Source organism: Prinia subflava, unplaced genomic scaffold, assembly GCF_021018805.1.
Source record: "Prinia subflava isolate CZ2003 ecotype Zambia unplaced genomic scaffold, Cam_Psub_1.2 scaffold_47_NEW, whole genome shotgun sequence".
NCBI classification, from domain to species: domain Eukaryota; kingdom Metazoa; phylum Chordata; class Aves; order Passeriformes; family Cisticolidae; genus Prinia; species Prinia subflava.
The window spans coordinates 404,394-429,696 of NW_026961001.1; the positions used below are offsets into that span (position 1 = coordinate 404,394).

Consider the following 25,303-nt stretch of genomic DNA (forward strand, 5'->3'; position numbering starts at 1 on the left):
TTTTCTCCACCCTTTCTACATTTACACTTTTTTTTTTCGAATACTCAAAGATGTTTTTTAGCCTGAAAATGGAGCCATCTCACAGAGCCTTCTTTTACCACTTCTTGTCATCCACATCCTGCATTAACCCAGTTCCTGGGGGTGAGGTGAATTCTTTTGATATTTCCTGCAAGGCTTGCCCCAATAAGGCTGGTGCTTCCGTGCATCCCTGCAGAAGGACTGTCCATGGCTTTCCCATTTTCCCTTCTCCCTCTTGTTCCCACTCCAAGGCCAAATCCTCTTCACTATCCTGTGTGAGTGGGCATCCCCAGAAAGCATCTTTTCCATCAAGCACTGAATGGCAGCAGTGTGAGGAGGGAACCTGGTTCCAGGTGGTGGAAGGATCTGAGACTGTGGGGTGCCTGGGTTTAATAATCTCATTTCTTCTTCTTAGGTCCTGCACAATTCTATGGAATTCATCTGGTTCCTTGATTGGCAGCACAGGAGCGCTGTAGGGAGAGATCCCTGGCAGCAAAAGCCCTGCCTTTACCAGGGGCTCAAGAACAGGCTGTGAGCCCTTCCTTCCCTCCCCTGGAATAGGGAATTGCTTTTACACCCCACTTGTCCTGGTTGCTTGAGAGTAATTCAGAGAGGCTGGGTATCTCATTTTCCCTCTTTCCCTGGGGCTGCCCACACTTCTGGGTTCACTTCAGCCTAGGCCTTGCCAGACATTTGACACAAAAGTACTACAGAACAATCCTCTGTATCGCCTTTTACATTATGAATTTGCGTTCCCAATTTAGCCATCCAATCCCTTCCCAGTAAATTACAATCACAATTAGGAGCAGATAAAATCTCATGCATTTTAAACTTATCGTCCACATCTACTAATAGTGGTTGAATAAAACACAGCCACTCATCTTTCCCACTTTTTCCCTGAATAATCAAAGACATTTTTGGCATTTTCTCCCCTTAGGTCTAAGATCCAGAGTGGCTGGAGAGGCCCCTGTGTCTGTGAGGAAAGGCCTCCTGTGGATCCAGAGCCCCCTGAATGTTCTACAGGGCTGCAGAGTGGTGGGTCCCTGGTGTGATGGGAGCTGTGCCAGCCCTCCCAATGCCTGTGCATGCAGGGCTGGCCTTGCTGGTGCTGAGGGTGCTGCTGTGTGTGCTTGCAGTGTCCTTGTGGCCTGCAGATGGAAGCTGCTTCCTTGCCAGGGGCTGTTTGGGTGGGCTCTCCCCTGCCGAGGAGGGCAATGCCTGTGCCAGGTGCTTGTGGCCGAGCCCGTCCCCTGGGTGCTGGGGCCCCCTTGGGCCCTGGGGTTCATCCCTGGGGTCTGTAGAAACTGTGCCATGGCCTTTGCCTTCAGCTTGGCCTTTTCCTCCTCCCTTCTTGCATTGCCCTGCTGTGCCTTTGTGCCCAAGTGCTGCAGGGGCTTCTTGTGCCCCTCCTGCAGCCCCTTGAGTGCCTGTGGGTGCTCATCGTGTGACAGCTGCTGAGCTTTCTGCAAAACCTTCCTTTCTCCAGTGATCCAAACCAAATCCTTCAAAGAAAATATCAGTCCTTTTAGGAATAATGGCCATTTCCCAGCTGTTCCTTCCTGCTGGTCCCTGTGCTCCCCCTGCCGTGCCCAGCCCGTATCCCAGAGGCGGTGCCTGTCCTGCCGCAGTGTCCCAAGGCGGCTCCCCCGGCGGGCAGGGCCGGCAGCTCCCCGGGGCCGGGCAGCGGCCGGGGCGTCCCGCAGCCTCCTGGGGGCCGGGGGCCACTGCCGGCCCTGCCCGGGGGGTGCTGGGCTCAGGCAGCGCCCGGCGCTGAGCCCCGGCTGCCCCACAGCCCCGGCCCGGCCCCGCAGCTCCCCACAGGCCCCCAGCCCGTGCTGCCGGTGCCGCCCCTCTGCGCCCGCTCCTGCCGCTGCCAGCACAGAGAAACCCCTGGAATCCTGACCTCCTTCTTATCCTCTCCTGGAAACCGGGGATTCAAAGAGTCTGGATACACTGGCAAATTTAGGGGATAAGACCCTGCTGAAACACTTTCCAGTCCTCAGCATTTTTCTCTTCGTCCTCTTTTCCATCATCCTTTTTTTTGCCACAGAATTTCCTTCTGCTGTTTTTTGCCTTAATCATATTCCTGCACACTCCCCTTCAGCCTAACCATTCCCAGCACACCAACACCATCCATCCCCTGCTGTCTAAATCCCTTCTCCACTTCCCTTAATGCCCCCCTGGGTGTCCATGTCCATTATGACCTCGGGGAGAATGTGCAAACTGCCTCAGCCTTCTCCCAAGGGACCCTTCTGAGATCTTTTGGGATCATCATCCCTTTGGCCAGGAGCCCTTGCTGGCTTTCCCTTTTGCACCCTGCATGGGTGCCCTGCCATGTTTCCTCCCTGAAGATGCCAGTGTCCTCACTGATGAGATTTTCAGTGCTCTCTCTGTGGGGACTCTTCCCAGCCCCCTGATGTGTCCCTCGTCTGTCTCCTGGACACTCTCGGGTCCCCAATCAATCCCCGGTGCCGCCGCTGCCGCCCAGAGGAGCCAATCCCCCAAAGTGGGTGATGCACCTTCAGCTCCACTCCCTGCCCGCCACCCTGGGGTTGGAAGGAATTCTGTATGAGCCCCAAGGTGTGTGGGAAAATCCTCATCACCAGAGGTTTATGTGTACAAAGAAGACAGGAGTCCTTTGAAAGATGTTTCATTCATAAAATAAGGCAGACGCCATGGGACATTTCCCATGGGGTCTCTCCAATTCTTGGACCACGCAGCCTTCTTTTTATCCTAATTTTCCTGGCTGCATCTCCGTCTCTCTTTCCCCATAGGCCTGACGTACTTTAGAGGTACAGACTTTCCAATCCACCTACTACATACCTCCCTTAATATGCAGCCCACTTGTGTATAGGTAACGATATTCACAGCTCTGTTCAGTCTCTGTTCTTCTCGAAGTTCATAAATTCAGCAGGACCTTGGCTGAGCAGCAGTCTGTGTTGTCAGTTAATAACATTTTGTAGCACTGATGGATTCTTCTGTCCCTTCGTCATGTACAAGTGCTTGGACCTCTCCCCAAGCAGATTGACAGCATCTGTTTGTAAAGACACTTTCCTCTTCTTCCTTTCCTGGGGGTCCGCCGTTTGCGGGACATCCCCCCTGGAGCAGGGTGTCCCCCTTGCTGCACCTCCGCATAACTCAGCATTTGCCAGACAGACCCGCAGCTCCCAGCGTTCCCCACCCAGACCCCACCTGTGCCCCCCCCCGGGCCCCAGCGCCCCCCTTGAGGGGAATTTGGGGAGGTGGGAGGGGGGAGCGCCAAGGCCGGGCCCCCCCGCGCTGTGGTGGCGGGAGCGGCTGCAGTGGGGAGCGAGTGCGGGCGGGAGCGGCCGAGAGCCCAGCGCTGCCCCAGCCCGAGCTGCCCCAGCTCCATGGCTGCCCCTGCGGGGGGATGCTGTGGGTTTGGGGGGAAGAGGGAGGCGGAGTGGGTGCTGGGCCGGGGGGCAGGAGGCGAAGGGAAGGAGAAGGAGGGCTAAAAACCAAAATGGTTAAAGGACGCACATGGAAAGTGAAGGTGGGATTGTGCAGGAGAAGGAAGAATAGTAGGAGGAAGAGGAGTGTGAGGAAGAGGAGAAGGAGGAGCAGGAAGAGGAGGCACCACAAGTTTCCACCCCTCCCTGGATCTGCAGCCTGCCCCCAGCCCCAGGAGTGTTGGCCCCCATATGCAGCAGGTGACTGGGGAAGAGATCTATGATTTTCATGGGAGTGGATCTTGGTCTTTCTGAGCTTTATTGGGCCAAAGTTTGATGCTTTTGTTTTCTGCAAGGGGCTGAGTCTTTATATTTTGGGGAGGGGTGGCAGTTGGCTGATTCTTAATGTTTCCAGAGTTTTTTATTTTTGTCTTGAATTTTGGAGGATTTTTGGGCTGAATCTTGGTGTTTTGGAGGTCCTTACCGACACAAGGTGCCCAATGACTTCTTGAAATGAACTTGGGCAAGGAGGAACCACCAGCCTAAGTCGCTCTCCTCTTGTTTTTTCCCCAAACCGGTATTTTTCATTCTCAAGGAGTGTCCGGATGGAGGAGGAGGAAAAGCCCTGGAGATCCCACCCGAGGAGGGGCTGCAAACCCAGCGCAGGGAGCTGCGAGGAGGAAAGACCCCCCCTGTGCCAGGAGGGCGGCCGGAGATGCAGGCGGAGCTCAGAGCTGGTGGAGAAGCCTGATGGAGGGGAGAAGCCCCACAAGTGCTTGGAATGTGGGAAGGGATTCAGGTACAGGTCCCACCTGATCCAGCACCAGGTGATCCACAGTGGGGAACGGCCCTACGAGTGTGGGGAGTGTGGGATGAGCTTCAGCTACAGGTCCAGTCTGACCCAGCACCAGAGGATCCACACTGGGGAACGGCCCTACAAGTGTGGGAAGTGTTGGAAGAGCTTCAGGCGGAGCTCTGACCTGCTCATCCACCAGGTGATCCACACTGGGGAAGGGCCCTACACCTGCTTGGAATGTGGAAAGAGCTTTGGACAGAGCTCCGACCTGAGAAAACACCAGCGCATCCACACCGGGGAGAAGCCTTACGAGTGTCCCCATTGTGGGAAGAGGTTTCAGACCAGCTCTGATCTCGTACATGAGCGGATTCACACAGAGGAGAGGCCCTTCCGCTGCCCCGACTGCAGAAAGGGCTTCAAGCAAAACTCCACCCTCACTGTCCACCGGCGCATCCACACCGGGGAGAGGCCCTATGAGTGTCCTGAGTGTGGGAAGAGGTTTCAGAGCAGCTCCACTCTCCTCAAACATCAGCGGATTCACAGGGAGGAGAGGCCCTTCCCCTGCCCCGACTGTGGGAAGGGCTTCAAGCGCAACTCACACCTCACTGCCCACCTGTGCATCCACACCGGGGAGAGGCCCTACAAGTGTCCTCACTGTGGGAATGGCTTCTCACACAGCTCTCACTTGACCAAACACCAAAGGAGGCACCACTAAGGGAAGCCCTGTGAGTGCCCCGAGAGCGGGAAGAGCTCTGTGTGCTGCTCCAGCTCCATCCCCCATGGGAGGATCAGCGTTGGACCATCCTCAGTGACCCCCGTTGGGCAGAGCCCTGGTGATCCGTGGTCCTGGTGATCCCTGTTGGGAAGACACCTGGCTGTGGGGACTCTACATTTTCCTGTTTCCCCCTGGATGAATGCAGGGGCAGGAATATCCCAGTGCCTCTGCAGGACTCTGAGGGGCACCAAGCTGGAACAGCAGGAACGAGCAGAAAGGACAGGTTTGTGGATGAGATGTATCAGAAATTTTGCAGTGGTATCTGGAACATCTGGGCAGGGCAGGGGGTGCGGGGCTGCAGCGTAGCGGAACACCGAGAGCAGTACACAGGAAGCAGTGGAGGGGGAAAGCCACAGACTGGCGCCAGCAGGGGCAGAAGACGAGCTCAGGATTCCTGGACACAGGAGCAGATGGTGATTGATTTCCTGGGTCTGGATTCCAGTAGGGACAGAGAATTCTCCCTGCAGTAAGCACCAAATTGATTCTCCTCCTTCTGATGCAGAGAGTGAGAGAGAGCAGCTGCCCCCAGCCCTGTCCTTTACCTACCCCCAAAACTCGTGGTGTCTTTTTCCTCTGAGGGAAAACTCCCAGAGACAAAAGAAGTGTAGCCAGGTGCTACAGTCCTCTCCTGTGGCAACTTTTGTTTTTTGCCTAAGTACCCATAAGTACCCAGCAGTTAATTTCCTAGCAACTTACGAAAAAAATTTCTATGAGTAAAAAAGAAACAAATCTTATCGAGGTGCACGATTCTGGGGGATCCCAGGGCACGTGGCACCAGGGGTGCAACACTTCCCCCTGGGAGCTCTGATGTTCTCAGCTGTTGCTGTTTGGGTGCAGAGATGGCAAAGACAACAGGACGGGTTATTGCGGAGGGCAACTAAAGCAGGCGTTTATTTAGGGATCCAAGAACACAAACCACAAAAGACCTCCAAGAAGAGAGACCAAAGATCCAAAGGCTGGCTAGTAACTTATATCTGGGGGCGGGTACAGAAGGTCAGCCAGTAAAGACTGTCTAGGGGAGGAACAGAAGGCGAGGAGTACAAACTTAAACCAATAAGGGTAATAAAGGGAGGGGAACAATACAGGATAACACATGATACATTGAGTTAGAGAAGACTGGCAGGGAAAGCTCTAGAAAGAGGGGTAGGAGTGCTGGGGATTGACAATTGTGAAGGGAGAAGATTAGGGAGGAGATAAATGCTTGAAGACCAATAGGGTAACCTCTAGGGAGTGGCCAGCTGACAAGTAAAGGGATTGACACATAACAGTATGAATAACAACTGGGGTACAGAATCTAAAAATAGAGCAAACTGATACAAATGAGAGACAGGCACCATTATGGGGAGTGGGGGAGGATCTAACACACAAATAAAATAGAAAGCTGGCCAAAAACCACAAAGCAAAAACCCCCCTCACAACAAAATCTAACCCCCAAATCACGTGGACCCTCAGCTGGCACAGACACAGAAATCCTTTTCTCTTGACCTTGATTTGCTTTTCATTTTCTCTTCATCTTTGAAAACACGTGAAGTTGGGGTCAAAATAAAGACACTGAACTAAGACATGGATGAGGACATGGGGGCACATAGACATGGATGGGACGTGGCCATTCATGAGGACATGAGGGGACATAGGCACAGATGGAGACATGGGGGACAATGACAGCGATGGAAATGTGGTGGGGAGACAGCCCTGGGTGAGGGCATGGTGGGACATGACCAGTGACATGCGGGGACATGGCCCTGGCCGGTGCCATGGGGGAAACTTGCAGGGGCTGTGGGGGATGCTGGGTTTGAGGGAGTTGAGGGTTCCTGGCAGGGACTTGGGCCTTGCTGAGGGCTTTGGGGACCCCAGGCCCAGCGGCTCCGGCTGCACTGGGAGACCCTGGTGGAGGTTGTGGGGCAGCTGCTCAAGGACCCCCTGACCTGGACCCCCCTCTGGGCATTGGGGTCCTGGAAGGGAATGAATGTCCTTGTCCCCAGGAGGGAAATCCCAGCAGCCCCAGGGTGTTGGGGGCAGCTGAGAAGCCCCAAAAGGGAGGGGAAAGCCAGACATAGCTGTCCCTCTCCAAAACTGCACCCCAAAAAATCCCCAGACTCAGGGATTCCTCCCAGGAAAAGGTGGCCAGGAGGTGCCTTAATTAAGTAAAAGGGGAGTTTGGACCCCTGTATTCCATTGGAAGGGTCCCACTCCACCTTTCTAACCCCCGGGATGGAGCCAGGCCAGTTTGGGCTGGAGCAGTGCTGGGCTCTTGGTGCAGCCTGGGCACACCCCATGAGCCTCCTTCTCAAATTTCCCTGGCAGTTTAGAGGGGTCCCAGTGCCTTTTGGGGTTTGCTGAGTGCCATGTCTGGGTTCAAGTGCCTCCCAAGGAGTCCCCGTTGTGGGGTGACATGGTGGGGACACACAGGGGTCCCCATTCCTGATTCATCCAGCAGCCTGTTCTGCCCCCTCCGCCAATCTGTCCCTTTCTGACCCATCCCTTAACCCACAGTTCAGAGTTCCTGATCCATCCCTTCCATCCCTTCCCCCACCGCTCCGCAGTTCCTGATCCATCCCTTCCATCCCTTCCCCCACAGCTCCGCAGTTCCTGATCCATCCCTTCCATCCCTTCCCCTCTCGGACAAAGCCGCCATCCCCGCCTGCTCCCCGAGCCCGCCCCACAGCGCCCCCTGCAGCCGCGGGGGGATCATCGCCCCTGCCCCGCCCACCGGGAGCCACCAGCGCCCCTGCCGGCCGTGCCCGGAACTGCACCAAAGGGGAAAGGGCCGCGCTCAGGGAAGTGTTCCTGGCTTCTGCTTCTGGTTGTTATTAATGCTGGGCTTGGGGTTGTTTGTTTGCCTGTTTATACACACCAGTAAAGAAATGTTATTCTTATCTCTAGATCTTTGCCTGAGAGCCCCTTAATTTGCAAATTTATAATGATTTGGAGGGACTGGGTTTGAATTCTCCATTCCAAGGGAGGTTCCGGATTTCCCTGGCATACACCTGTCTTTCAGATTAATACAACACCATTCTCTGAATTAGCTGTAATATAAAAGTTAGTTAGAACAGTTGTAACATAAAAGCATTTTACCATTATGCAGTCTCTATTTAGAATTTTCGCTAAGGCCTATGATATAATATTGATTTAATACACTGCCATTTCTCTACAGTGCACACATAAACAGATTATGTTATACCAAAAAGCAGCTAAAAGGAATTATTAATTGCACCATATCAAAGTCGTTGTGATCAATAACAATGTGCAAAAGATAATACATGAATGCAAAAGCCAATATTTTATTGTCATTTCTATTGTGATTTCTATTGTCATTTATAACCCAGATCTGCTGCCTCTTCTGCAAGGCACCTCGGAGGCTCATTCACCCCCTGCCCCCATGTTTCTGCAAGTCCCAAAGTGTCTTCAAGGGTTCCTGAGTGTCCCCAGAGTGTCCCTGAGTATTCCTGGGCGTCCCTGAGTGTCCATTAGTGTCCCCAAGTGTCCCCAGTGACACCAGGAATTCCCATCAGGATTTGGGGCAGTTTCAATTAAAATTCCCAGAAATTTCCCCAAATTTGTCTCAAACACTGAGCGGGGAGGGAGGAGGGGCCAAGTGACCCCAGCGATGTCCCCGGTGGCGTCACTGCCCCAATGACGGGACCTTGCTGTGTCCGCAGCAGCCTCGGGATGTCCTCGGTGGCTCTTTGGCACCACGCGCCCACCGGGGCCCTCACGGGTCAAGTTTTTGTGGCATCTCCACTGAAGACTGTGGCTATGAGGAGTTGTAAAAGCAAATTTCTCGGCTGCATGGCTAAATCAGCTTCATGGAGGCGGAGGGTGTCACTGTTTGAGCCAGCAAAGTCCCCACGTCCCCAGCAGAGGCGGTAGCATCTTATCAGTGGTAGCCGCAGAAGCAACAACAACAGTGGCATTTGTGATGGGTCCTCCCTGAGCCTGCTAGCATTCTCAAAGCAGTGCATTTTATTCTATTTTTGGCAGTCAGATAGAAACACAAGTCCAGTAATGCCTTGTTGGGCGTGTCCTAAGCTACGGTTGATGTGCAACCATATTTGTAATTTCTTACACAAATTCTACGCATGGAGCTCTATCTGTTCTATCTAGGAATGTTTAGCAAGTGTTGTTGTTATGACTAGAATTTAACTAACTTTGCAAAAGGCAATGTTACTTGACCATTAAACTAGTCTTCAGGTCTTTTTCTTGCTAACTGATTCAGTCTCTTATTTACTAAGGCATTTAAAAATCCTCTATTTATTTAACACTAAGCTTGCATTTCTTCCTCATGTCTGTGTGGCTTTATGTATTTTAGTTTCTCTGAAGGCTCTAAGTCAGCCCTCACATTTCTGGGCACTCCTGGGCCTGTGTGGATTTGGCCCAGGGGGATTTGTACTCTGACATATCCCCTCTCTCTTTGAGCCACAAAAGCTCTTTTAATTGCTTTATTAATTATTTGTTGAATGCACTGGAGCAAATAAGACACTATTAGCACAACTAATTATGATGACTCATATAAATATATATACTCATTTTTAAAAGCTCTTTCACCTACAATGTAAGATTGTATCTATTAAATGGGTTGTCAAGTCTCATCATTAATTTTAATTTTTTGTACACTTTCCTTAAGGTTTTGTACATTTTTATGAATAGATCCTGAGTGATCGGATAAATTCGTACAACAAATCCCTTCAAAATCTTCACACCCATACCCATGTGCCAGTCAGACAAATCATTAAATGCGTTTTGAATTAAAGAAGCATGATTACACCAATTAATCTCATATATGTGGAGTGGTAAGGAGAAACATCTTTGACCAAAAATTGATCTTTCCCCATACAGTTAAGTTTGGCACGAAAAGAAACATGTTTACAGAACCAAAGATGTCCAATTCTTCTGGTTCATGAGATGCCTTGGGAAGGTGAGGAATGCACCAGTCCCATGCCTCTACTAGGGACCAAAGATCCCATGTGGATGATCCTGTGAGTGTACCTTGAATGGCTCTGTCAGTTTTCTCTGGAATTGGCCAAGTATCCACTGGCACACCTGCTAAACAGGTGGAAAATGGCTTTTTGCGGTTGTATAGGAAATACAGAGGATATTTAAATCTGATGCATTGGCTAAAGCCACCCAGACATTTGTTTTAGGTTGACTAATTGGCAAATTTGCACTGCTAAAAGCAAGCAAATTACTAAAAGCAAGCAAAGCAAAAAAGCACAAGCATAACATTCAACAGAGCCCCATGTTTCCCTTCAACTATTCTCTAACAAAGGAATTCTACAACACTACTGATCCCCAAACATTGGTCTTTGGTTGATCGACAGGTAAGGTTGCATTGCTGAAGGCAAACAAAATAGATCTAGATATGATACCTGATTTACCTTCATGCTTTTTGATTTAAGGCACTTCCTTTTTAATTTTTCATTTCCAAGCAAATCTTTTAGCACATCCCTTTTTTTGTTTTTTCACAAATTTGTTCCCGGACCGGCCACTAAATTATTTGGTTTGTATTCAACTCTGCAAATTTGAATCTCTTTTGATTCTATCAAAAATTCTCTTCTACATTCCTCCCTAAGAATAGGAACATGGGGGCTATTTTCTTCTTCATGACCCACTGCAACTAAAAATTCAAAGGCTTTGTGCTTTGTTTGGGATTCTAAATCATGACACGATGCACACCACACCTGTGCCAGTAGAGCTCCACAATACCAACAATTCCCACACTTTTTACATTGACACAAAACCCAAGGTTCACAGTTCTTGCACGTGGGACAAAAGATTTCTGCCATTAGCTACAGTCTCTGTGCAGTTCACATCTTGCATGCTTGCTCCCCTGCTCTTGGAGTTGTCAGCGTGTTTCTGTGCTTGATGTGGCTTCATGTTCTTGGCTGGAATCCACCTGGGTCCTGCACCTGCAGAAACACAGGCAAGCCCTTTGTCCCAGGTTAATAGAGTGTACCTTCAATCTGTCCTGATTCTGGATTTCTGAACAAAACTAAAGGATTTTCTTTTAATTTTCCCAGTGTGTACTGGTGTAAAACTGAACTTAAAAATATATCCACTGACAGGTGGATATTTTTATATTTCTCAAAAAATGGGTATTTAGTAAAATCTGCTAGCTGTAATTGCAAGCTCTGCAATCCTCGTGGGTTGACTGCTCCTGTGGATACAGGGGGATGCACCAGCTGGCAGACTGGGCATGTATTTATGATTGCTTTTGCTTGATCTTTGGAAATACGAAACATTACATAAGTGCACAGGTACTCTGATGAAAAAATGCGTGACTCTTGTTAAGAACTGACAGCGATCAGGAAAATTCAGGTACAACAACTAAGAATATTTCAGATGACAGGCATAATAATGACTGTTAACGATAAGACACATGAAGTTGGATGCTTATTAAACACTAAAACACTGTACCATCACCCCAGAGTCTGCAAAAAGCTGACAAACCTCTTTCCAGTGGGGACTCGAACATCCTTTCCCAGGTAAGATGCTCAGGTCCACTCCAAAGATCGGTCTGGCTGTCATTTTATAGGGTCAAATTGCCAAGTCAAATGACTTGAATCTAGTTTTGATGCAGAAAACATCTGGGCTTGTTGGCAAAACATCCATCCAGGTAGAGTCAGGGCCTGGCCAGGGCTCAGGCTCTAAACTGGAGTGAGGTCCCTAAATACATTTCTAAAACAAAGATCTTAACAGCAGCAGTTATGAAATGCTTAAGCAGTTAGAAAATAAAAAGGAAGGATCTTGAAATGACATGCATCTTTTGGATAATAGGAAAAGAAATGTTAAAGGATATGAGAAGTCAGTTATAAATATAGAAAATTAACAAATTCACATCAAGTAATCAATATATCAGCACCAATCATCGTAGGAAGTTAACACCTTTTTAAAGAGTCATGTACTTTTGACCTTGAGATAAAACACAGAAAAACAATAAAACAGCTCACAACCAATAACAGCCTCGATGTAGAATTGTCATGACTCTTCTGTATTATGTACGGAAGATAAAACAGCAGAGATTGTAATAAATAATAAAACCTTTCAGGAAATCAAGGGTCCAAAAAACTGTATCTTCTTCCGTCCACAAACAGGTGTTCGTCAGTGTTTCAGCTGTTTCAGTCTTATTCTAAGAGAAAATAACTAAACTTTGCTAATTAGGTAAGCATATTTTCACAAAACCTAGGATAATTTTTAAATTGAATAAAACTTAAACTTGATATGGATAAATTTTGGCAAAAAGAATCTCAAATTGTATTATCTTTGTAATAGAATATAAACCTAATATCACTTAAATCTTACAAAACTTACACTTAAAACTCAAAAGTAATTGAAGCTTAACAGGGGCCTAAACTTAACATAATTTAAAAGCACCAATGGGTTTTGTAATATACTGTCAGATCTCTTCTTTACAAACTTGGATCATTTGAAGTAAGGCAGGCTGTGGGTCAGGCAAGGCTCTAATTATTCGTTTGCATTCCTCATTAGCATTGACAAAGGCAAAATTTGGAAGCAGCTAAAGACATGCCAGGTCATCCTTGCATTGTTTCTCTGTCACATCTGTTGGGTGATCTACAAATGTGAGATGTGGCTCTGATGTTCCTGGCTTTATTGCTGTAGATGGTGGCATGGCGAGGAGCCCCTCATCATCCCAGTGCCCCCCGCTCCCCCCTCTCTTTGCAGCACCTGAGGGATGTGAGACTGAGGGGGCAGAAGCGGGGCCTAGGGGATTTTTAGGTGTTGTGACATCAGGGGGTTGTGATTGTCTCATTCTGATTTCAGGGTGTGTAGGATCTCTGGATGCTGAGAATTTTGGACTCTCTGTGCTGATGGGCACTGACCCCCAGGGAAGCACTGCGTTTGACCTGAGGCCTTGGAACAGCCTTCCAAAAATGGGTGATAGCACTGACATCACAGGGGTGTAGTTTGAATTGGAGGTGTGCTGTAACACGGGGTGGAAAAATCAGAGTTTGGGGTTTTAGTATATAGTGATACTGAGAGAGAGCAAGATGGAGGATTTGGATCAGTTGTCATTTTGCCCCTTCTTCTCCACCTTCTTCTCCATGGGTTTGGGCGGTTTCTTTGATTGGGTAATAAAGTCTGCATTGCGGACCACTGGTGAAGGGTCATTGGGTTAAAAACAGAAATCATTTGAGTGTCACTTTTTAATTGGATGATTTGTCCTTGAAAAGAGCGGGTAGAGATAGAGTGAGACTGTCCATTTTGTGCTTAGCTAGTTAGTGTGCAGAACTCACGGCTTGTGAGGCTGTAATGTAGGTAAGAATTAATAAAATCCTGAGTCCAAACACCAAAACTGTGTCTCCCGTGCTCCAATCCCGGCACTGGCAGAGGCTGAAAAGAAGCCTGAACCTCGATAGGGCTGCTCCCCACGGCAGGACTATGCCGATGGTGGGGGTGCTGAAAGCCTCTTTGGCCGTGCTCCAGGGTCGCCTGCCCTCACAGCAGGCAGTTCCTGCTGTGGGGGGCACAGGGACCCCTCCGGTGGCAGCCCGGTGCCGCAATCCCTTGGAGCCGCTCGCAGTCGCGGCACTTCCGCCGCCGGTGTTCCGGGGCCGCCCGACCCTGCAGTGCGTGCGGGGGCCAGAGATGGCGCCGTGGTTGGAGGATGTGAGTCTCGGTGGTTACAAAATGGCGCTGGCGGCAGTGCGCATGCTCCATATGGGGCGCCGCCATCTTGTTGTACGGAAAAACACAGGGAGCGGCCATTTTGTTGTATGGAAGGTCTTTGCAGGGAGCCGCCATTTTGCTGTGAGGGCAGCTGTGCCGCACATGCGCAATAGCGCTGCAGGAAATTGTCTAAATTCCTGCGGTGTTCAAACACCTTTAATTTGTGGGGCTGCTGTTCAAAGCAGGGAGCCCACTTGTGTTGGTGGGGCCCCTACAAGCCTAAGTAAGTCACTGGCAGGATGGAACGGACCCCTCACAGGTTCACTGGGACCGGGCGCGGGGCCGTTCTCGGGTCTGGCAGGGTCAGGGCCAGCTGCAGGTCCTTTTCATCTCTTGCAACTAAACCGTCCAGTGGTACCTTTGCAATGGTTCTCCTCTACTGATGGCTGGAACCAAAAAGGCAAATTGAGGAGCATCCTCTGGATGAAGTGGAATGTTGAAAAAACAATCTTTTAAGTGGATAACATGAGGCCAGTCTCTTGGAATCACTGAAAGAGAAGGAAGTCCAGGTTGTAAATGCCTCATGTCTTCTATCAATTTGCTGATCTTCAAGTCATGAAGCAATCTCCAGGAATCTGAGAAGTCTTCTTGTGAATGATTAAACATGGGGAATTCCAAGGACTATTTCTGTATTTGGTATGGCCTTTTTGTAGTTGTTTGTTCACTAATTTTTTGAGTTGTTCACTCACTAAATTTTTTCTGTTCAAGAGGCCACAGATCTATCCAAATGGGCTGATTGCTTTTCCACGATAATAATGAAAACTTAATAATGATAACCTAATAATCCCTGTGGTTTCCATCAAGAATCCAATTCCATCTTTGCTCTCCACTGGGACATCACGTCTCTCCCCCATAGTACAACCTGCTGCCTCACCACATAGGGACGGGTGGTCGCTGTCTTCCCTTCAGGACCTGTGACAGTAATCATGGATTCACTTTGCATACACACTGTAGCTCCTCCAATCCCTGTGAGACCACGCTCCGGTGGTACCAGATTCCAATCGCTCGGCCAAAACTCATAAGAAATCACAGTGACGTCTGACCCTGTGTCCAGCTTGCCTGTAATGTGAACTATTTTACCATGGTGTGTCAGACTGCAGGTCAGCTCTGGCCGTTCATTGGTGATACGTTTTATCCAACGGCCATGAGGGTTAGAGCTTTTAAAAGGCATTTCTGGGTATCCAGTTTGCTTATTTGTATTCATTGGCAATGCAATAGCAATAGCTATTGGTGTGTTGGGTTGAATTACCAGTGGAGCCTTGTAAGGAAGAACTAAAACCCTCAGCTCTTCATTACAATTTGCTGAAACCACAGCTGGAAGAACTGAAAATCCAAGAGTTCTATTACTGTCCTTGCCTATAATTAGGAAGTCTTGTCTTTGGTGTGAAATACCAGTAACTCCTATGGGAATGCAAAATTCAAGGCGATAGTCTTTTAAAAAACGTATCAATTTGGAAGTTGCCAGTTCACATCGTGTCCCTGGGGGTAATAAGTCGGGGTCCCTTGGAAGCTGTCTGACAATGTCACAAACTGCTCCTGGCTCGGGTTTTCCCCAGGTCCCTTCAGGTTGTTCAGGTGTTCCTGGGATTGAGCTGCCATGATTGGTGTCCCCATGTGGTGGTGCTGTGCGCTGCTCTTTGCAGGGCCTCAGGGTGTCCTCGGTGGCTTCTCGGCACCGCTTGGCGACTGAGAGGCCACCGGGGCCACCAGGGCTAAAGGAACCACCAGGGCCACTGGAGCCACCACAGGGACTCGAGAGGAGGAAGGCGATTTCCCCAAGTGTCCCCAGCAAGTGACGTGTGGTCAGGCGGGTGCTGGCCTCCCACAGCCACTCAGCCTCGGCCACTGCGGCCACAAACCGCTCGAGAACATTGGGGGGCAGCTCCTCTGTCCCCTGTTTACGGACCTCGTACCAGACGCACTCTTCTATGTCCCAGGAGAACAGGATGACTTTGATACACGCGACCTTCAAGCGCTTCAGCAGCTCCTGGGCCTCCTTCACCTGCAGTTCCCGCCCGGAGGCCGCCCCCGTCTGCCTGGTTGCCACCTCAGCGTCTTCCCTGGCATTGGTGGCTGCTGCCATGGGGGCATCGGGTGTGGCCACTGCTGAGGACAGGGCCACTGGCGGCTTCCGGGCTGCTGCCACCAGGCTGTCCCCAGCTGTCCCCCAGCCGAGGGGGGTCTCTTCCTGCAGGTCCCTGGCCAGGCCAGTGGCAGTGGCCTTGGCAGTGTCCTCATCAGTGTCCTCATCAGTGTCCTCGTCAGTGTCCTCACCCCAGCGGGTGCTGAGGAGATGTACAGTGTCCCAGTACAGCCTATCCCAGCTCTTCCTGAGCGCCTTCACTGACTCCAGCCAAGCTCTGACCGTGGCTCTCACATCAGGCCAGGAGGCCCCTGGGGTGGCCTTGAGGGCAGCCAGGGCCTGGCACACAGAGGTGACACCGTGCTGGCCCTGGGAGGGGACAGCGCAATGCTCCAGGGTGTCCCGGAGGGTCCAGATGAATTTCCTCAGGTCTGCGTGCAGGGAGTCTGGGTACAGGAGTGGCCACAGGCTCCTATCTGGCACGGTCACAGTGGCCAACAGCTCACCCAGGGCGGCCACCACGTCCACCTCTGCCCCCAGCACCTGGGGAGGGGATAGGGGAGATGGCAGGGACCTCGTGGCACTTGTGGCCTCCTGGGGTGGCCCTGCCACATCCTGCTGCCCCTCCTACAACCCCCTGCCACCCCCATTATCCCCTTGGCCACCTGGTGCCACCCTCCTGCTGTCCCCTCCCCCCGCCTGCCACCCTTGGTCCCCTCCAGCCCTCTGTCACCTCCCCCCTTCCTGCCACGCCCCCCCACCCCCTTTTCGCCTTCCTGTCCCCTTTGCGTCCCCCTGTCCCCTCCCCCACCTTGCGCTGGAATTGTCGCACACCACAGGGCTCCATAGCCGCTGGGGACACGGCGGGGACCCCTTGGGGACACTCCGGGGACACTCCTGGGAGGCAAACAGGCCGGAAGCAGCACTCGGTAACAACCCGGAAATGTCGTGGTGAAAAGGGGCGGAGCTATATGACATCACGGCTCAGCCCCCACCCCTCCCCCACCAGTGATCATCCTTGGCCACGCCCACGGCAGTGCGGGCCGAGCACAGGGACACTGTGGGGACACGGGGACACCGCACAGGTGGCACCAGGGACTGGGCAGTGCCACCAGTTCCAGCCCAGTGCCACCAGGGCTGTCCCGGTGTCACCACCCCAGTGTCCCCCGTTCCATCCCAGTGTCCCCATCCCCAGGCAGGGGAAGGGCTGTACTGGTCTGTACTGGTTCATACTGGTGCATACTGGTCAGAGATGGTCTATACTGGTCAGGGCGGGGAGAAGTCTCTCCTGGTCTGTAGAAACTTGTACTGATCTGAACTGGTCTGAACTGGTCCCCCGTGCTCTATACTGATCCATACTGGTCCATATTGTCCATAGTGCCCTATATTGGTCCATTCTCATCTATAGTGGTCCATACTGGTCCATACTGGTTTATACTGGTCCATGCTGGTACATACTGGTCACTACTGGTTTTTACTCACACACAGCCACAGACAGCACCATCAGCCTCACAGCCAGCCCGTGTCCAGCCCAGAACCCTACTCATCTAAACTGGTCTGTGCTGGTCCATACTGATCCATACTGGTCTGTACTGGCCCATGCTGGTCCATACTGGTCTATACTGGTTTATACTATTCTGTACCTGTTTTTACTCACACCATTCTCTCCAGTCCTTTCCTCCAGGCCCCGCCCCTTTCCCACGCCCCAATTCTTTTCCCGCTCCTTCGCACCCTCCCCTTCCTGCCCCCACAGGCCACACCCCCTCCTCTCCCCATTGGTCGCTGCTCCATGGCCCACCCTCCCTTTTCCCATGCTCTCATCCCAACGCCTTTTCCCAATACCCCCCTTCCTGCCCCTTGAGGCCCTGCCCCCATGTGGGCGTGGCTACAAGACCGATTGGCGTTGATTGACAGGCTCTGCGCAGGCCCCGGGGGGTGGAGCCAGCCCGGCCCCGGCGGGGCCCAACGCGGGCCGGGGGGGGCCGAGGGGGGAGGGGCTGGGGGCGTTCCAGGGGGGGTCAATCAATGGGAGGGGCCCAGGGATGCCAAGGGGGGGGCGTGGTGAGTGGGGGTGGTCCAATGGATTGGGGGGGTCCTGGTGAGTGGGGGGGGTGTGGTGAGAGAGGGGTGGTGAGTGGGGGGTCCTGTCACACTGAGGGGGGCTCATGGATCGGGGGGTCCCAGCACTTTGGGGGGATCGGTGAAGGGGGAGACAGTGAAAGGGGGGGGTCACAGGGTGTGGGGGGCCCCGGTAAATTGGGAGGGGTCCCGGCTGAAAACGGGGGTGGGGGGACGAGACTAAGCCCCAAGGGACCCCCCCAATGCTGGGGACCCCCTGTGTCCCCCCAGTCCCGCTCAGGTCCCCCCAGTCCCGGTGCTATTCCCGGGGGGTGAAAGCAGGGGGGCTGAACCCCCCGGGATGGGGGGGAGGGCACAAAGGGGGGCCCGGGCCCGGTGCACGAGGAGGGGTGGGTACACGAGGGGGGGTTCCAGTCCCAGTCCCTCGTGCACAAGGGGGGGTCCCGGTGCCCAGTGGAGGGGGGGTCAATGCACGGGGGTCCCGGTGCACAAGGAGGGTCCGGTGCTGGTGCACGAGGGGGGAGTGGTGCCCGAGGGGGGTCCCAGTGCCCGGTGATTCATGGGGGGGGTCTCCGGTGGTCCCGGTGAACGATGGGGGGGGGTCAATGCTCGAGGGGGGTCCCGGTGCATGGTGACAGCGCTGATCGATGGAGGAGGTCTTTGGTGGTCCCAGTGCCTGGGGGGTGTCCTGGTGCACGAGGTGATTTCGAGGGAGGGTGTCTGGTGGTGCTGGTGCACGAGGAGGGGGGAGGTGAAATTTGAGAGTCCTGATGCGTGAGGGGGGTCCTGAGGGAGGGTCCCGGTGCACGAGGACGGCGAAATTTGGGGGTCCCAGTGCACGAGGATGGCGACGATGATGATGATAGGTGAAGGTCCTGGTGCTTGAGGCAGGGACTGGTCCCGGTGCTCAGGGGGTCCCCGGTGGGTGCCCAAGGGTGGCGTGTGACACAGAGAGACCCCGGGGACACCGGGGACCCTCACACAGGGACAGAGCCAGTCCCAGGGACACACAAGGAGCTCTTGGGGACACAAGGACACCCCACAATTTCTCTGGCAAGAGGTCCTGGTGACACAAGGAGATGGTGGCACTCGAAGGGCTCTCGGTGACACGAGGATGTAGTGGCACCAGGGACCCTCGCGCGAGGGCTGGGCTGGTCCCGGTGACGCGAGGAGCCCCCCAAATTCCTCCTGGTGACACGAGGAGCCCCCCAAATTCCTCTCGGTGACACGTGAGGGCCTGGTGACACCAGGAGCCCTCGCACGAGGAGCTGGTGACACACGAGGGGCTCTGGAGCCAGGACCCCAAAATTCCTCTTGGCGGCACAAGGAGCCCTTGCAGGGTGACCCCAAAATCCTCACGCAGGGACCCCAAATTCCTCTCGGGGGCACGAGGAGACGGCGGCACGAGGAGCTCTCGCACGGGGACCCCGAATTCTCACACAAGGACCCCGAAATCCTCTCATGGAGACCCCAAAATCCTCACGTGGGGTCCCCAAAATCCTCGATCCCCCCCTTTTCCCCGCGCGAGGAGCCCTTTGCACGAGGATCCGTTCATGCGAGGACCACCCTCACCAAAAAATTCCTCGCGTGAATCCCCCCGAATTCCTCGACTGGAGACCCCTCCCGGGGCGAACCCCCCTCGCCCTCTTCCTCCTCCTCACCCCTGGGGTCTCCGGGTGTTCCACCCCCCCTCCCGCCCTCCCCTTTTCCCCCAGGGCTGGGGGGGTCCGGGGGCTGAAGGGGGGGTGCGGGTCTTGTTTTTGGGGGGGTCCCGGCGACCCCCGGGGCGGGGTCAGTGCTCAGCAGCGGGGCCGCGCCGCTCGCAGCCGTTGGCCGTGATCGGGGGTGGCGGGGGCGGAGGCGGGGGCCGCCCGGGGACCCCCCCGGCCCCCCAAATCACACCCGGGTCTGCTGCACCCACGGCGGAAAGCTGCCTCTCCTGCAAGGCACCGAGGGGGCTCATTCACCCCCCCGCCCCTGCCGCCCTAAATGTCCCCAAAGCGTCCCCAAACTGTCCCCGGTATGGGAGGGACCCGCCCGCTCCGCGCCCCCCGCCCCCAACCCCGGGGGTCACTCACCTGCGGCACCAGCGCGGGGCCCTTGGGGCAGCCCCAAATCAACACGAATGCACCCAAAATTAACCCTGAGCTCCCCCAAATCAGCCCTGAGCTCCCCCAAATCAGCCCTGAGCTCCCCCAAATTAACCCTGAGCTCAAAATCAGCCCCGAGCTCCTCAAATTCAGCCCTGACCTCCCAAAAAAGAGCCCTGAGCTCCTCAAACTCAGCCCTGACCTCCCCCAAATCAGCCCTGAGCTCCCCAAAATTAACCCTGAGCTTTTCAAAATCAACCCTGAGCTCTCCCAAATCAGCCCCAAACTCTCCCAAATCAGCCCTGAGCTCCCTAAAATTAACCCTGAGCCCCCCCAAATCAGCCCCGAGCTCCCCAAAATCAGCCCTGAGCTCCCCCAAATCAGCCCTGACCCCCTAAAATCATCCCTCAGCCCCCCCCGGGATTAATCCTGACCCCCTAAAGTTATCCCTGAACCCCTAAAATTAACCCAGAAACCCCGAATTTAACCCTGACCTGCCCCTGGAATTAGCCCTGACCCCCCAAAATAATCCCTGAGGCTCTAAAATGAGTCCTGATCTGCCCCTGGAATTAACCCTGACCCCTAAAATTATCCCCAATCTGCCCCAAATTTAACCCTGAACATTTAAAATTAAGCTCAACCCATTAAAATTAACCGTGATCTGCCCCAAAATTAACCCTGGCCCCTAAAATTAACCCTGAAGCCCCCAAAAATCATCCCTGAGCTGCCCCAGGATTAACCTTGACCCTTAAAATTAACCCTGACCCCCCCTGAAATTAACCCTGAACTGCTAAAATTAACCCTGACCCCTAAAATCATCCCTGACCTGCCCCAAAATTAACCTTGAACCCCTAAAATTAACCCTGAAGCCCCCAAAATCATCCCTGAGCCGACCCAGAATTAACCCTGATGCCCTGAAATTAATCTTGACTCCTAAAATCAGCACTGAACCCCTAAAATTAATCCTGACCCCCCAAAATTAACCCTAACCCTCCAAAATTAACCTTGAACCCCTAAAATTAACCCCAAACCCCCGAAATTAACCCTGAACCCTCCGAAATTAACCCCAAACCATAAAATTAACCCCGAATTCTTAAAATTAATCCTGAACCCTAAAATTAATGCTAACCCCCTAAAATCAACCCCGCCCCTAAAAATGTAAAATTAACCCCCCAAAAAATGAGGGCAAAATGCCCCCGATGTGGCAACTGAGGCAATTTGCCCCCAAAATTGTCCCCACCCTCCTCTAAAGTATCCCCAACCCCACCCCTGGAATTGTCACCAAACCTCCCAAATTGTCCCCTCCCCCCCGTTGTCCCCTCCCCGTGGTGACAGGACATGGCACACGGACACGGTGTCACCCGAGGGTGGGGGGTCAATGCATGGCGGGGTCCCAGTGCACGAGGAGGGTCCAGTCCCAGTGCTGGTGCACGAGGTGGGTCCCGGTGCCCGGTGATTTGTGGGGGGTATCCGGTGGTCCCGGTGCATGAGGAGGGGGGAGGTGAAACTTGGGGGTCCTGATGCATGAGGGGTGGTCCCAGTTCAAGAGGATGATGATGATGATGATGATGGGCCAGAGTGCTTGAGGCAGGGACTGGTCCTGGTGCAGGGGGGTCCTAGTGCTTGGGAGGTCCCTGGTGGGTGCCCGGGGGTGGCGTGTGACACAGAGAGAGACCCCGGGGACACTGGGGACCCTTGCACAGGCGCGGGGTCAGTCCTGGTGACACACAAGGAGCTCTTGGGGGCACAAGGACCCCCTCCCAATTTCTCTAGCAGGAGGTCCTGGTGACACAAGCAGCTGGTGGCACTCAAAGGGTTCTTGGTGAGATGAGTTGGTGGCACTCGAGTGTCCACAAGTGTCCCCAGTGAGGTCACTGCCCTGATGATGTCACAGAGGTGACATCACTGTCCCACAGCAGCTTCGGGATGTCCTCGATAGCCTTTTGACCACTGCATGGCCACGGGGGCCACCAGGGCCACTGGAGCCACCATAGGGACTCAAGAGGAGGAAGTTGATTTCCCAAGTGCCACCAGCAGGTGACGCGTGGTCAGGCAGGCACTGGCCTCCCACAGCTCCTTGAACTTGGCGACAGGGTCTCAGGGACATTGGGGGGCACCTCCTTTGTTCTCTCCAGAATTAACTTGATGTCCCAGAGGTGGTCATGCAGCTCCAGGGGAAGCCCCCAGGTTTCCTCACACAAATCCATCAAGCGCCTCAGCAGCCCCAGGGCCTCCTCTGCCCGCTGTGCCCTCCTGGTGGTCCCCTCCACCCGGTCAGTGGCCACCATGGCCTCTTGCCTGGCCTTGGTGGCCGCTGTTGAGGCCAGGGCCACCGGCGGCTGGTTGTCCCCAGCTGTCCCCCAGCCGGCGGTCTTGTCCTGCAGGTCCCTCACCAGGCAGGTGGCAGTGTCCTCATCAGTGTCCCCATCAGTGTCCTCATCAGTGTCCTCGCCCTCAAAGGTGCTGAGGATCTCCTTGGCCTTGCAGAACAGCCACTCCCAGCTCTCCTGGAGTGTATACACCGACTTCTGCCAGGCTCTGACCGTGGCTCTCACATTGGCCCCGGTGGCCCCTGGGGTGGCCTTGAGGGCAGCCACGGCCTGGCCTATGGAGGTGACACCATGCTGGCTCAGGGAGGTGACAGCGCCATGGTCCAGGGTATCCCGAAGGGTCCAGATGAATTTCCTCAGGTCTGCATGCAGGGACTCTGGGTACAGGAGCGGCCACACGCGCCTGCATGGCGTGGTCACAGTGGCCACCAGCTCACCCAGGGTGGCCACCACGGCCTCCACAGCCTCCAGCACCTGGGGAGGGGACAGGGGAGGTGGTAGGGACCTCATGGCACTTGTGGCCTCCTGGGCTGGCCCCTGTGTCCTCCAGAGGTTCATTTTGTCCCCTCTCTGGCAGGCTCAGCTGTTCCCTCTGTGCCTTTGTCACCCCTTGGCCCCCCTGCTGCTCCCCTCACCCTGCCACCCTCAGTCCCCTCCACTCCTCTGCCACCACCTCCCTTCCTGCCACAACCTTTCTGTCACCTTTGCGACTTCCTGTCTCCTGTGCGACCCTCTGCCATCACCCGCTGTCTCCCCCCCACCATTCCTTTGCCACCTCCATCGTCGCCTGTGCCAGCCCCGCTGTCCCCCCTGCCACCCTCGGTGCCCTCCACCCCTCTGTTCCTCTGTCCCTCCGTGTCCCGCCTGTCCCCTCCCCCACACCACGCCGGGGATTGTCGCACCTCTCGAGGCTCCGTGGCCGCTGGGGACACTCCGGATGGGGGGACACGCCCGGGTGACACTCGAGGAACAGGCGGGTCCGGGTGCAGCCCCTCAACCCCCGCCGGTCCGGCCCCCGCGCCCGCCGCTGTCACCGCCGGGATCACAGCAAGGGGGGGACAGGGACAGGGACAGGGACAGGGGATAGGGGACAGGGGTCATGGGACAGGGGACAGGGGACAGGGGACAGGGGACAGGGGACAGGGGACAGGGGACAGGCACCTTGTGCAGTCACGGCACCGCCCCAGAGCAGCAGCCGGGGCAGAGCTCTCTGCTCTCCCATGGGGGGAGCGGAGATTGATGTTCCAGGAACTCTCTTGATTGGTTCCAACCTCTGACTTCTCTGCAGGATATCCTGTACATCACATCCTTGTATTTTATTTCTTCCCCTGGTCCCATCCTGTAGTTCCGCACTCCCTGGTAAATTAATAAATTCTTCTCTGGCGCTCTGGTTTCTGTCACTGTCATCACCAGCCTGCAGGTGTGAGAAACAACAGAATTGTTTTACACCATTCTCTGAGGTGGTTATAATATTATATAGTTAGTTATAATAGTTATAATATAAAAGCATTTTAACATTGAAAAGTCTCTATTTTAATATTTTGCTCAGGCCTACAATATAATATTGATTAGATAATAATATAACATTTTAACATCTAATATTATAAATTATTCTAAATAAATTATATTGTTAGATTATAATATCATAATAATGTAATTATAAATATAATTAGAGTATATTAGTACTAGATTAAGGATTATAAATATATAATCTAATATCGATTTTTTATGCTACCAATTCTGTAGGCTACACAGTGTACACATAAACTGATAGATTATGTTATACCAAAAAGCAGCTGAAAGGAATTATAAATTGTACTGTATCAAAATTGTTGTGATCAATAACAACATGCAGAAGCTGATATGTGAATGTGAAAGTCAATAATGTATTGTCATTTCTGTTGTCATTTCTATTGTCATTTATAACCTGGCTCTGCTGCCTCTCCTGCAAGGCACTGAGGGGGCTCATTCACCCCCCTGCCCCTGCGTCCCTGAGTGACCCCAGAGTGTCCCTGAGTGTCCCCAGTGATGTCAGCCCACGAATTCCCGTCAGAATTTGGGACAGTTTCAACCAAAACTCCCAGAAAATTCTCCAAATTTGTCTCAAACACCATGCAGGGAGAGAGGAGAGGATCTGTGCCACCGGCGACTCCCCTGATGGCGTCACTGCCCCAATGACGGGACGTTTCTGTCCCCCCAGCAGCCCTGGAATGTCCTCGATGGCTCTTTGGCACCGCTCAGCCACTGCAAGGCCACTGGGGCCGTCACAGGGACTCGAGAGGAGGCCGTGGATGTCCTAAAGTGTCACCAGCAGGTGACGCGCGGTCAGGTGGGCGCTGGCCTCACATGGTTGCTCGGCCTCAGCCGCCGTGGCCACCGAGGCCTCGAGGGCATGGGGGGTCACCTCCCTCATCCTGCTCAGCGTGACCTCGATGTCCCTGAGCTGGTGCAGCAGCTCCCAGGGTAACGCGGTGGCTCTAAAACACGCGTCTGTCAAGCGCTCCAGCAGCCACAGGGCCTCCTCCACCTGCTGGCCCGTCCTGATGGCCGCTCTCCTCCAGGCCGTGTGGAGCTTGGTGCCCTTCTTGGCCAGCTGGGACCACACAGCCCTGAGCACCTTCACCGATTCCTGCCAGGTGCTGACCTTGACTGTCACACTGTTATAAATTAGGGCCAGGAGAGCTTCTTCTCCTTTTTAAAAGCCTTTATTAAAAGATTTCAGCCTTGGGGTGGGGGCTCGAGGGGTGCACGCCGCCACCTCCGCTGCTCCCAGGTCAACGTCGAAGAGGAAGAGCGCGTCGTCCCTGCTGTCGTAGACACCGGGTCCGGGGGTCTCGTCCTCACGGGAACGTCCAAAGACCTCCGTGAAATGGCTCAGATTCTAGGGGTCCTACTCTGATGGAGTTCAGTACAAGTCAGGGCGACACTTCTGAGCTCTTCTCTGTTGAAAGCTACATCTTTTCTTTATCAGGTGTTATGTTTCTTTTGTGAGAACTCTTTCTAGGTTGGCTGATTTAAAGCTTTCTCTCACTCAACT

General features: G+C 53.5%; 2 protein-coding genes across 6 annotated transcripts in view; one reads left to right on the forward strand and one right to left on the reverse strand.

The window, feature by feature from the left end:
* LOC134565399 (zinc finger protein 239-like) overlaps window positions 1-25,303 on the forward strand; it is a 56,813-nt gene that overhangs the window by 1,794 nt on the left and 29,716 nt on the right. Inside the window, exons 1-2 of one of the 4 annotated variants that reach the window (XM_063424971.1) lie at window positions 2,782-3,689; window positions 4,024-9,356. The exons of 1 other annotated variant lie outside the window; for it this stretch is intronic. In XM_063424971.1, the coding sequence (XP_063281041.1) occupies window positions 4,034-4,939 (906 nt within the window). In that variant the 5' untranslated portion in view covers window positions 2,782-3,689; window positions 4,024-4,033 and the 3' untranslated portion in view covers window positions 4,940-9,356. Of the gene's footprint in view, window positions 1-433; window positions 950-2,781; window positions 3,690-4,023; window positions 9,357-25,303 lie in introns of those variants that run through there. 2 more of the 4 variants (XR_010083894.1, XM_063424972.1) reach the window with 2 other exon arrangements.
* LOC134565363 (uncharacterized) lies at window positions 9,425-17,481 on the reverse strand. 2 transcript variants are annotated; one of them, XR_010083886.1, is made up of 3 exons: window positions 16,579-17,481; window positions 11,447-16,310; window positions 9,425-10,905 (listed from the first exon to the last, which is right to left on the reverse strand). XR_010083886.1 is itself a non-coding variant. In XM_063424892.1 (2 exons), exons 1-2 carry the CDS (start codon window positions 16,612-16,614, stop codon window positions 14,484-14,486), a joined length of 1,863 nt encoding a protein of 620 aa, XP_063280962.1. In that variant the 5' UTR covers window positions 16,615-17,481; the 3' UTR covers window positions 11,310-14,483. The 2 variants fall into 2 exon arrangements, 1 of the variants encoding a protein (XP_063280962.1); XM_063424892.1 differs by lacking the exon at window positions 9,425-10,905 and having other exon boundaries at window positions 11,310-16,310.